The sequence below is a fragment of the Rhamphochromis sp. 'chilingali' genome (assembly GCF_963969265.1).
Source record: "Rhamphochromis sp. 'chilingali' genome assembly, chromosome: 12".
Lineage (NCBI taxonomy): Eukaryota > Metazoa > Chordata > Actinopteri > Cichliformes > Cichlidae > Rhamphochromis > Rhamphochromis sp. 'chilingali'.
Window position 1 is genome coordinate 5,493,734 of NC_137939.1, and position 13,011 is coordinate 5,506,744.

Sequence of the window (13,011 nt, forward strand, 5' to 3'; positions counted from 1 at the left end):
AGTACCCACCTCCCTGTTCTTTTAACAGCTTGCTGCTGTTTTCCCTCATTGCTCCTTACCAGCACCTTCCTTTACCTGTCAGTGAAGTGACTAAAGCTTTCCTTCAGGTTCAAAAGAGGCCCCACAGCCTTATACATGACAGCCCTCCAGTATCCACGTACTCCATTTGGATTTGAAACAGCGCCAGGAGAAAATCAAGTGACACGGGCCACACAAAGTGGGAGGGTGGGAGGCAGGGAATGTGATCCCACTTGATTGTTGAGAGTTTATATAGCGAGTGATGACAAAGTGCTTTATGACTTTGCGGTGTTCGCTGGGCTCTGCGTTTGAAGCCTTATACAGGCAAAGCCCCCTGGTGACCTTGGCTTGTCAAATGTTCTCATTTTCACCAGGAAGGAGCCAGTGTTCAGCGGCCGCTCAGAGCTGGTAGGCTGCTTTTAGAGGGGCAGCCACAGAAAGCTTTTGGAGGTGACCTATGCTTCCTCACATTTATTGCTGAAGCACGTTTGAGGAATTGTATCATTCATAGAAAAACCACTAACCTATAAGCAAATGTATATTATAAAATACAAACAGTACAGCCCAGCAGCTCAGAGAATCTGAACTTACTCCAGAGCTTTGAGGTGAATGCTAACATGCTCACACTGGTAAAGTTTTATCATGTTTCCTTTTTAGTTTAGCACAGTAGCATGTGATCCCTCATGAACAGGCAATAAACATAATGCATGATGATGATGGGAATCTGGAAAAGTTGCCACATGTATTTGTTGAAACAGCAACTACTACGCAAGTAGACTTTTTTAAACCAATGCCGCCTTACAGGAAAAGTCCGAACATCATTGAAGTCCAGTTTGTAATGAGGGGGAACATGAACGTACGTACCACATCTTATGTTAATCCACTGAACAGGTTTTAAGACCAATCCCTATTATAGAATATTATCTAATGTTTATAGAAGCTTGAATCTGACACTTCATTCTGATATAATTTGAAATTTTAAATGTAGAGATACCTACTGTCACTTGAAATTTCAAGTTATGAAGTCCAAGTTTTAGAGATACATAACTAACCCAAGTATTTGACTTACGGATGGCAAACAGTTAAAAAAAAATCATCAGGGTTCATTTGCATGATCAACAGTGCTTCAACATGCAGATCAAAGGAGCCAGGGATCAAACCACCAACCTTCTGATAGGTAGAAAATACAAGTCTAATATACTCCATTTATATTTTGTGTGTATATATGAAGATATCTAAATAATGTTCTCCTTACAAATTGGTATAGAGCTTGAAAGTCCAGTCTGAGCCCATTCCAAATTTGGACTTCAGTCTGGGTCAAAGCACTAGACCAATCAGACAGATCAATTTGATGAACTTTGATGAAAACATCTTGAAATAATTAGGAGAGAAACATGGATTTCCGTGGAGAAAATGGACATTTCCAGGTGATAAGTGATAAGTCAACCAGTTTTGTTTTCAAAGGTCTGATAACGCATCACGTACTGCTGTAGATTGCTCCCAGATACATACAGCGTCCACGCTATCTGACAGGGAAGAGGAACTGTCAGGTTTTCATCCTCTTCGGGAATTGTCCGTGACCTTTCCTATGCAAATCACAGAATGCTTCCCGTTGGAGGCAGATGTTTGGAAACTGGGTGGAGCTTGATGCTTGAAGAACTGGATCTGTGTTGCTAGGATGTAAATTACCCCAAATCACTGTGATGCAAAAACAAAAACTGAGCCAGGATCAACACTCAGGTTGTCAAAGAGTTTTAAATGAGTGGAGATGATGTGCGCACGTGTGTGTGTGCGATGCTGACAGAGCCACGGTAGCCCTCTGCTGCTGCAATGGGCTAACAGCCCTTGCATTGATCCAAGGAGACACTCAGCCCTCTAACCTGCTGAGTGCTCAGTTCCAGTGAACAATGGAGTTCAGAGCACGTCGATACACTATCCTATTGAGTGCTCTCCGTTTAGCAGCAAGATTGATGAGGTTAAGGCTCCCAACCGGGGAGCCAAATGGTGTCAAAACCAAGGTGTTGCTTTGGACAACCAATCCTTCACAGCTCTACCACACCGAGAGGCTCTGGTTAGTGGCTAATATGCTATCCCTAACCAGGGAATACATTTAAACAGTCACAAGGTTTCTGAAAGGGAATGCAAATTGTTTCGGATGTTGTTGAAGCTATTAAAATGCAGATGAGAATATGAGGGTAGGATAGATGGCGCTTTCTTGCCTGGAATGCACTGTAAAATCCCCAAGACACAAAATGATGTACAAGCGGATTTATTACTGTAGGTCCCTATAAATCTAAGGTTGGCCTGAACTCCAGGGAGAGGTTAATGGATTACAAAGGGATGTGGTATCAAGCCTCAGAGAAGTTTATACACCTCATCAATATGTGAAATGCTATTGATCATTTAGACTATGATAAATTAAATTCATACACTCGATAACGTATGGCAATAAGAATGCCTTGTGTAGGTGGAAAAATGCTTTTTTTTTGAGCCCATCCACAGAAAACTACACATTGAGAAAATAAACTGTGGCAGTGATTTGATCTGTGATGTCAGCGCTTAGAAGGCCACATATTCATCAGCAGCCTGAGCTGTACATTTAAAGGAAATGAAGGTTCACTGAATTGTTTCCAAAGATTGCCTAAAAGTTTACTACAGATAGATATGACAATAAGCTAAAATGACTTTAGGAAACACAACAACTCAACTCAACAACTGACATTCATACACAGCTAAAAAAAAAAAAAACAAATGCTGTAAAATCCAGTCCGGCTTCATCCGTTTGAAATATGGCGCCAAGTAGAAGCAGTGAGTCCAATACTTTTCTGCTGTGAAAGTGATAAATATCGGATTGCCTTCAATTAAAGGGGAACTCCACGAAAGTCTGTAAAGGAGTACTTCTGCAAATGTGCAAGAAAGGAAGGAAAGGTTTTATAAAATCTTTGAAGCTCCAGAGGAAGCAGCATGAAATGTGATGATAGCACAGCAAGTCAAGTCTACATTAGCCACTACTTACACACTCTTAATGCCAGCTATGGTGTCTGCTGATGATTTGCAGTGTAGGTAATGTAGGCACCAGGTTTTGACAAGGAATAACAACATATGGAAAACCTCTTGGTTTAATCTGACAGCGTAAAGCTGAGCGCGCAGATCTGCTAAAATAAACCTTTATGGTTTTAGATAACAGAACTCGCCTCCTCCGGTGTTACCTCAGGTCATCCCTGGCATTTTGTGGCCCGTTTTTGCTCTGATCTTGAAATCCTCTCAAGACTTACTGTGTGGTAACAAACTCTGCGGTCATCATGCAGCAACCTCCAGGACTGAAAAAAAGGGCCAAAATCTGCAGTTCCTTGAGTCTGGCTCCAAAAGTGAGTCAAGCCATGTGTTAAAATGCCCAACTTAACAGCGAAAATAAAACTGCTTGCATCCAGATCCAAAAATATTTTCTCTACAGCAAATTTCCTCCATCATGACAACTGTACATGGGGTCATTTTTCATAATAAGTTTTAAAGTTACAGGCGTGGCCACTTTGACTGACACGCGGATGGACTTTCACTGCTGCAGACTAATAAAAAACAAAAACAAAAAAAGGGGGGCTTTAAAAAACAATGAGCATCATCACAGTGGGTTTTTCCATCTTTCACATACAGCCTAGTCTCGGAAAAGGAAATTAGACTTTTTGTAGAACACCCAGACCATTAAGAATAATCAAAATTTACTGTTATCAATATATTGCCAAACTGGTTGCAATATTAGTTTATATTGTTAGAAAGGGGATTCTGAAACCCTTGACCTCCAGGTGGGGGGACATGCCATACCACCCACAATGGAGGGCTGGTTTTGGCCAGTAGTGGTGGTGAACTCAATCGACCCCTCTGAACTGGGCTCTGAACTTTTCTGCACCGTTTGATGTCAACGAGATTGGGCAAGTATCAATATAGGTGGTTGGAGTGCTTTGCTGTTTGTTTTTACAATGTGTATAATAAGTTAAAGGATTTTCTGCTTTTTATATTTATTGGCTGTGTGTTTGGTAAGTAAGTAAATAAAGTTTTTGACTAAAAAATGATAGCAAAATAAAAGTGTCATATTCACTGAATTGAAAACTGAGTAATAAACCAGGGCACACAATACTGAAAACCATAGGAAAGGCACTAATGACTCATCTGTAGAAATAAACAAACCTTCACCTATTTAATGTATAGCCGCGTCCACTCATTTCTGGAGAGAAAGCTGAAAAAAAAAGTCCCTGCTATGTCATGCTTTCTGAAAATTAACTAGAGTAGAGGAATATGTACTTACAGTATACATGCTTGACTGGTGCTGGAGTTACAAACAGATTACAGCTGGTTATGAAAGGAAACCACACCCCAAAAGAAAAAAAAGAAAGTCTAAAAAACTGATATACAGAGATTCTGGTGTGGCTAAAAGTCTCAAAATATTTCAAATCAAACAGAAAAAAAATCATGGATATAAGAAAAACATACAAAAATAATTGCTACCTGATCTGCAACTGAACATATTAATCCATTTAATCTCCCAGACTATTAAAAGCAGCAAAAATTGAAGACCTAAAGGGCAAGTTCTGTGTAACTTGAGCTTGATAACAATTTTGCAATAAGTATAATCTATAATTGTACAGTTGCTTTTTAATACTAAAGTGCAGCGAAGTGTGTTCTGCGTGCACTGATGGTTTTAAAATAAATATAGGAGATTCTTGTTGAGATAAATCAAATTTATTACAGTTAGAACTGCAGTGAAGACAGTGTTTATTCAGTAAGTTACAGGGAAAGGACCCGTCACTGAAACTACAGTGGTTCTGAGGCATACTGAGTACACGTACACACAAAAGGAAACAAAACAAAACAACCTTAACTGCAATGTTTCCTGTTAAGGTTAAGCTTAATGTCAATTCAAATCACTAAACATACAATCTGCAGGCCAGGACAGGATCTCAGAAATGTGCAGTGTCCCCTCCACCTTTTCTGTGTCCCAATGGAGGCCATGTGTTGGAAGTGGAAATGGCACAAGCTGATATCCCTTCTTCTCACTCATGGACTCTTCTTGTTAGCTAGAGACGGAGTGAGTAATTCAATAAGTCAAGTATTCATTTATTACTTTCCTTTTCAATCATGGGGCAATTTTCTTTTACTTCCCCCATCCACCTCCACACTGAGAAAGAAAAAGCGATACGAGTTCTGCAACTTCCATCTGTGGCAGCGCTCGTTGTCTTACTGCAGCTTAATTACAAAATATTGGTGCCGTTTTCTGTAAAGATTACTCACTGTAGGAGGCCCTACATAATTTGGACCGGAGGGTTTGTCACAGAAAATAATACAATGCAACTGGGCTTTCTGTATTAGATTTCCGCTTTTAGCCTCCTTGACATTTCAAGCTGCATGAACTAATACATCTGTTATTTGTTGATCATTTGATTATTAACATACTTCACAAACCAAATCAGCGGCCCTGCTGGAGACACAGATACAGCTCAGCAGACAGCCTTCGGTTTTTCTCCCGCAAACACGGCTCGCAAAGATGCACAATTCAGCCCACAGTGAAAAACGAAAGTGGGGGGAGAGAGAGAGAGAGGGAGAGAGAAAAAAAACATTTATCTTCCCCTCCTTTGAGCGTATGAGCACTCTGACACCGGCATGGAACAAAGCCCGTCATCACATTCTAATCTCGAATTTCAGGGGTTTTATTTCACCCAAATGCCACCCTGCTGGCCTTGTAAATTATTGACAGACTGACACCAATGCGAAAGGACACATAAAAGAGGCTAAAAGCTCCGGCCCTGGAAGAGCTTGTCCTCTCCTATTCCCATCAACAGTGAGACAAACTCTGCTAATGCTCCACTGGAACCTCACGGTAACACCGAGACTCAAGCACCACCTTATGATTCCTGACCCGCAGATGCGCTGTACAGCAGACATATTGTGTGCGGCGCTGCCTCTTTGGTCTGAGTCTTAGTACAATCACAAGGACACCGAGGCAAAGCTGAGGATTATCTGATCAAATCATGGAAATTAAAGGCAGTAAGTCACACATGGTTAGTACTGCACAAAGGCTGATAAAAGTCATTCTGATTTGACTGCTGCTTGTCACTTGTCCTTTCAAAGAAACATCACAACATAGTGCTTGGCTCGGGATACAGTCATTTAGTTTGAAGAAAAGTAAAATGTGGTAACCTGTGTGTCATCACACAGGTCTGGCTCTTCTTATACTTGCACTCCTACTCCTCCTTCTGCTCAACGTTATGATGTGACAAAAGCAAGTGGAAACTCACAAAAAAAAGAAAGAAAGCAAGAAAAACCTGTATGTGAGAGCAGCGAGAAACAAAGCTATCAGCAGGGATGAGAGGTGGTCTTCTGAAGTGTTTTTGTACTCTTATGTTGGTCTAATCGACTTCGCTCTCGTTGCTGGCACCTTCGGGCCGCCTCAGTTTGTCTACCTGTTCATTAATCTGTCCGTCCCCACCTCGCCGGTCCTCTGTCTGCATGCTTAGACCACCCTCCTCCTCCTCCTCTTCTTCTTCTTCTTCTTCTTCTACATGGCTGACATCATCTTCATCTTCATCTTTCCTCTCCTCCTCTCCCTGCACCTCCATGCGAACCTGGTCGAGGGGCAGCGCTGTGCCCAGGCCCACGGTGCAAATATCTCCATTGATACCATGGGCTCCATCGGGCCCTCCCAGTGCATCCTGGGGGCTGTGGAGTCCATTTTTGACGGGGGAGGAGGTGGTGGACTCGTTGCTGAGAGGGGAGATGTCACTGCTGCTGTTGGTGTGGTTAATGGACGGTGTGCTAGATGCTGCAGGTGGCTTCAGGGGGATCTGCCATGAGGGGATCTTAGGAACAGAGGGAGTGGAGGGGAACTGTTTCCTGTAAAGGGTGACAGACAACAGTGTTGAACAGAATTAGGCCTGATTGCAACTTCATCACAAACCTCGCTGTGATCAAAAGACGTGAAAAGAGCTTTCCCACGATGTAAACAACCATATTTGGACATAATATGACCACAAAACCATGTATAACTTTCCAACCAAGCTCACGTCTCAACACTTTTTTGCATTTTAGCATGCAGCCGCACACTAACCACCCTATGTAATTCTCATAATTACAACAGAGAAAATGTTTTTTTCTCTTCCCCCCGAAACAGCCAGATGTTCATCACACCTGGTAAAGATGCTCTAAGATTTTTTAATTACACCCACTGCAGCTTTTAAGATCAAAAAGACAATGTTGAATGGGTTTCAGCACTTCTTGGTGCTTAAAAAAACAGTTTGGAGACGTTTTGGATCATTTGAACAGGAAAGGAACAAGTTTGGAGACAGATGGTGATACGGAGCCTTTATTTTGTAATTCAATCCTTTGCCAGAAAACTCATTGTGACAGTCAGGATGAAGTCAAGAAAGCAAATGACAAAGGGATTATTACTGATTAGAATGTATGAGGGGAAGAAAACAAGCTCAACTACACAGTACTGAGGCAATTTTCGTCCTCGCAGGTTTTCTGATGTACACTCTTACTTCAGGCTTCATTATAGACACTAATACATAATCATGCATGCTAATGGGCCTGACTGAGCTGGGCTGCGGCTGACTAGATTGCGGAACAAAGCTGAAAAGAAAGAGGGGACGTCTATCACCACGCTCACAGAAAAGGCCTTGCACATTTTTTTATTATTAACCATCACACTATAGGTACATCTAGACTTTGCAGTTAAGTAATTTTCAAAGTTTATAGCATTGCACAGTCTGTCCAACAGAGTAGCTCCAAGTCTATTGTTTATAATGCTGTCAGTGCTGAATGCAGCAGAGTGACATCACAGCTGACAAGACTGCGCTGCAGAGTGAAGCAACATCCTCTCAGTACTGGTAGCCGACTAGTTTTCAAATGACCTTGCTAAAGCATTATAATCATCAACTCTTTTCACAAAAAAGCAATATGAGCCATCGTATCGATATTATCAGAATGGTTTTACTCTGTATCAGTATAAATGTTGGCCTAAAAAGTCGGGTTCCATCTGGATTAGGAGATTTTCTCAGTTTTTACAATCTTATTTACTTTGTAAAAAATGAATATGATTTTTTTTATGAAGCTGCATCAGATCAACTGGAGTATATTAATGGTCACCTTTGTTACTAACACCAGTTGATGCCTGATGTATGTTAACTGGCCCACCCAAGTCACGAAATGTTATAATAAAGACTGATGTGATTATCGTGTGTTCTCTTGTTTTCTTATGTATTAGTACACAAACCTTCAGGTAATCTAAAGTAGTTTAGAACAAAGGTGTGAGTTCCAATTTTTTGTCTTAAAGAAAACAAACAAAAAAAATACTGCACAAGCCCATCAGGTTAGAACGCCACCTTGAAGCAGGCTCTCCAGTTTTTCTGTCACTGAACTGTGAAATCATCCCCTAGGGTCAGTCTGTCAGGGGTCTAATACAAGGTCATGAAGTGTCTGGGGGAGCACGCCTGGCGTGTTGTTCTGGCATAGAAACACAGATCTTGCATGTATCCCAAATGTGCAGCAGCGTTTGGGAGCAGTCAACTGCTGCTCAACGTGACAAACTTGTAGTAGATATCAGCTAAATTTACACCAGGCAGGTTTTAAAATTAAAAAGGTGTTAAAATTTTAGTTTTGGTAAGAGCTTTTGATGAGTGTGCAATGATTGCAAAAGAGCTTTATAGTTGCACGCTTTCTGAGAGTGTAAACTCAGACCTCCAGGGACAAAATATGGACTTTGAGTTTCGGTCCACTAACATTAACAACCGTATCTCTCAGCAAACAGGCTTTAGTGATGTGATGACAACAGATCACTGTTCACTGAATGTAAATTTGTCAAGGTATGTTTAATAGTCACCAAATAACTGTCACGCTCAAAGTTAATGTACAACATCTGCAAATATGATACAATTGCTGCTAGGTGTTGCATTAGAAATACACATTTAAAAATATATATTATAATGTGTCAGTAGCTTCTATTAACTCTACACAAACCAAAACAAGTTTCAATGAAATGAAATAACCAGGTACAGGTGTAAACTTAAGGTGTTGGATAGGCAGTTTAAATTTGATTTAATGTGTGGTGTAAAAGACGCCATCTAGGGCTGGGTATCGTCACTGATTTCTAGAATCGATTCGATTCCGATTCACAAGGTCCCGAAACGATTCGATTCAATTCGATTTGTATCTGGGAAATTTTGCCTCAGACAGTCAGAAATATTCTAATTAAGATCAGTACATTTACATATTTTTGTATCTATAAAAAGGAAGCTGACACTCGCAAGACTTTATAAAAGGTGTGAGCATCACAGCAGAAGCCTTTGTGTCAAAGTAGCTGAAGATAAAACACAGAAAAACATGAAGGTGATTTTCCTGGCCTGGGATTTTATAAAAATACTCTGCAGTACATCAAAAACGAAAGAAAACCATTAATCAACATATGAACATTACCTCTGAAGTTACAGCGGTTTTAGTAGAGACACGGCGTTTTGCATTTTGCATAATTTTAAAAAGTTTCAATTTGTTCAGTAGCCCATTGAACAGCAGAAATTAGGTTTTCTTTTTGGAAGTAAGTAAAAGGGAAAAAAAACAGCGGCCGACAGCGCTGCAAATAACGGTAGATTTGAGTGTAACAAGCAAGCGAATAATACAGAAAACAGATTTTTAGACAGGAAACTGTTCTTGAAGTACAGAGAGAGCAAGAGAGAGAGAGCTGTGCATGACGTGTGATTTTATCATGTTGGAAGCAAAACAGCAAAAGTCAGAGGGAATCCATGACGATGTTTATGTGAAGCGTAGTTTGGATCTTCTTTTGCTGCTGGTTCGGTCAATATTGTTTGGAGAGAGATCAAACTAACAGCTTTAGAATCAGCGCAAAAAGGGCGTAAACACAAAGCGCGGACCCGCCGAAACATCAGAATCAGCGAGCTGTCGGCTTTCAGCCCCAACCGTGAGAAAGGCGACATCTCACTGATTCTGATCCGTCGGTGGGTCCGAGCTTTGTGTTTACATTTATGTGCAGAATCCGTGTTCCTGCTCTTATTCACTGTTTTAGCTGTTTGGTGGTTGTTGAAATTTTGTGAGGTTTCACCTGAGATTCTGGCATTTAGGGCAAAATAAATTTATATTAAAAAATCGATTCAGGATTTTAATGAATCGATATCACGTTATCTGAGCCAGAATCGATTTTAATCGATAAATTGATCATCAAAACCCACCCCTAGTGCTGTCAAAAATCACATCTGAATAAGAGCTACCACATGCTAACAAATGAGTTGTTTTATGAATCAAATTGCATATCATGCTGATGGTGCTTTGTCCCAGTTTTACACTGTCACACAGTTCAAATGGACTGCATTAAGGAACTCAAATGTGCAAAAAAACACCAAGTCCTAAGCCTTTCAATGCACACACACACACACGCGCACACCTGGCCTGTTTCATGTGACAGGGGTCGGGATAACTTTGTTACCTGCTGAGCAGTAAGCCCTTCAAAGAGATGATCTCAGCCTTCAGCTCTCCTACTGTTTGGCTGTCCAGGATGCGGCTCGTTGAGGACGAGGCCTGTAGGAAAAATACAAGTGAAACACGCACAACTGTCAAAAACACACACACGAGCACTGTTCAGGGTTTCAGCACAATTGAGCTTTCTGTAGGACTTTCAACAGCTCCTCTATGATTGATTTCAACGATATGAGTTAATAAAAAAGGTTCTTTAAAAAAAAAAAAAAAAAAAAAAAAAAAGGCCGGCTGGTAAACAAACATGGTAGATGCAAATGCTAAAAGCCACATGTTTGTGTGTAGTCAGGTCATCCGTCACCATAACAACCTCACAACTGCCTACTGCCGGCGATGACAAAAAAGGACAAACAATCTCACTGTATCCACCTTTATGGCGTCAGAAAGTCCAGTGAGTGTGAATCATGCTGTTTTTACATAATTTTCCATACTATCTAGAAAAGATTAGGCCAGTGTGTTGTGTTTTGGATAATGACTATCTTGAACAATAGCCACATTCATGGAGGCAGACCAAAGCTTAGCAGTTTGTTTTGTCCTTTTTGTCTTTTATCAAAGGCGTGTGTAGCCATACACGGGCATTGGTGCAGCATGAAATGTTAAAGGGTATAATGGAAAAGTATTTGAATGGCAAATTGCTGCTGAAAATCTGTCTCTGCAGCAATTTTTTTTAAGGAACAAGCTGGACTTTGACTGAGACAGCTGTAAAATAGGGAGTTTTGATAAAGGCCTGGAATGATAAAACTACTAACTGAACAACAAACATGGAAATGAGGAAGAACCTGCAGGCCCTGCCTGCTTGCACCTGAAACCGATGTTTTCAGTGGGTTATGCATGTTAAAAAAAAGAAAAAAGGAAAAAAAGTGAGTCTTCAGAAGGCATCAAATAATGATTTACAAGGCAGGAGCGGGAAAACAAAACAAAAACATTTGTTACACAGAAGTCCATAAATTTTTACACTGCCCTTCAAAACTATTCAAATAAAGCTACCTGAAAAGGAAATGTCATTCTTTGGAAGAACTGCGCACAGATGTACGTAGCCTGCGGCGAGACTCGATTATCTAACCATGAAAATGTTTTGCAAGGTGTTAAGTAGATAACTGCTAACCATTCTTAGTCTAGTCCTGCACACAAAATACAAACATGCGTGAGGATAAACTGGCAAGACCAGAGGGAGTAGAAGGAGCAGACAAGGGAAAAAGTGGGATAAAAGAAAAGTAAAAACTGTAATTAAGACTCTCCTGACTCACCAGAGGAAGCTTGTTAGGAAGCGTGGACCCCCTATCGAGGGGAGAGGGATAACTTGGACTCTTTCGCTTGTAATTAAATCTAAGAGAAATTAATTGAATCACATCTGAAAGGGATCAGACTCATTTACAGTGGATGGAAGGAGGCAGAGGAGGAGAAGTGAAGGGAGACAGAAAAGGAGGCGAGTGGGAAAGAGGGTTTTTTTTTGGGGGGGGGGCTCTTATCGCTCCTAAACCTTGCTGATAAGGAGTCATGTTTTAGAGGTGGTGCATTGGAGGCCTGCTGAAGACACTCTTATTACAGCCGTCACCTCATTAGAACCATCTTAATCCCTCGCCTCCCCAAGGCACCCGTATAATAAGGCTGAATTCTGCTTCTCTCTCATTTTATGATGGGAAAAAAATTAATTGCTGTGTAGGCTGAGCTAAAAGATTTCCAAGGCGCAGAATCAACTGAAGAAAAAGGGCCGATTACTCCGAATAAGTGAATTGTAATGATTTCTATATACTTATGTCACATAACATTAGAAAAGAAGGCTTTAGAGCAGACTTGTTAACCACCAGCTACATACATAATATGCATTATCTACAGAGCAGCGCCATATAATATCTCACATCAAGGCTTGTCACACAACACTAACTCTGACATATGTCTTATTAAGTCTGAAGAAACCTAATTAAATGTTGGGCCAGGGCTGGATTTCAGCTCTGAGATACATTATGTCAGTATATATATATATACACACACACACATTGTGTAAGAATCGTGTGTTAAGTGCACTGGGTGTTTGGATGGAGGCTGAGTGGTGGGGGTATCAGTGACTGCAGAGAATTGAAGTACGCCTCGCTTTAAAAGCCCCACCTGAAGTGCTGACACATGTCCAATAGACCGCACGACTGTGTCAGTTGTGATGTTTTAACAAACTGCTGATCAAAATATTTAACCGCTGCAATTTCTCAGCAGCTTTGATTACAAAAGCATCTTTTAAGAGACACTTCCAGCTCTTTCCAGCCATTACAGCGCAGAATCCGACCTGTGCGCTATTATACACCACGGCAGCCGTGGGTTTTTTTGCCTATGTTATTCATTTTTAAATGTACTTTGATATATGTTGCTTTTGTTGAAATGCTTTTCTTATGCAAATGCATGCGTCCTTGTGTTTTGTTTTGAACTGTATACACTTATATACCATATTTACATATATATTTTGAGATTCGG

The 13,011-nt window shown here is 40.7% G+C and overlaps 1 protein-coding gene across 1 annotated transcript in view; it reads right to left on the minus strand.

Annotated features, from left to right (window-relative positions):
* Nucleotides 1–4,722: 4,722 nt before the first annotated feature.
* pex14 (peroxisomal biogenesis factor 14) overlaps nucleotides 4,723–13,011 on the minus strand; it is a 45,321-nt gene continuing 37,032 nt past the window's right edge. Inside the window, exons 8-9 of the mRNA XM_080897945.1 lie at nucleotides 10,502–10,593; nucleotides 4,723–6,900 (exon numbers count right to left, since the gene is read on the minus strand). Of these exons, the coding sequence (XP_080754071.1) occupies nucleotides 6,417–6,900; nucleotides 10,502–10,593 (576 nt within the window). The 3' untranslated portion in view covers nucleotides 4,723–6,416. The remainder of the gene's footprint in view (nucleotides 6,901–10,501; nucleotides 10,594–13,011) is intronic.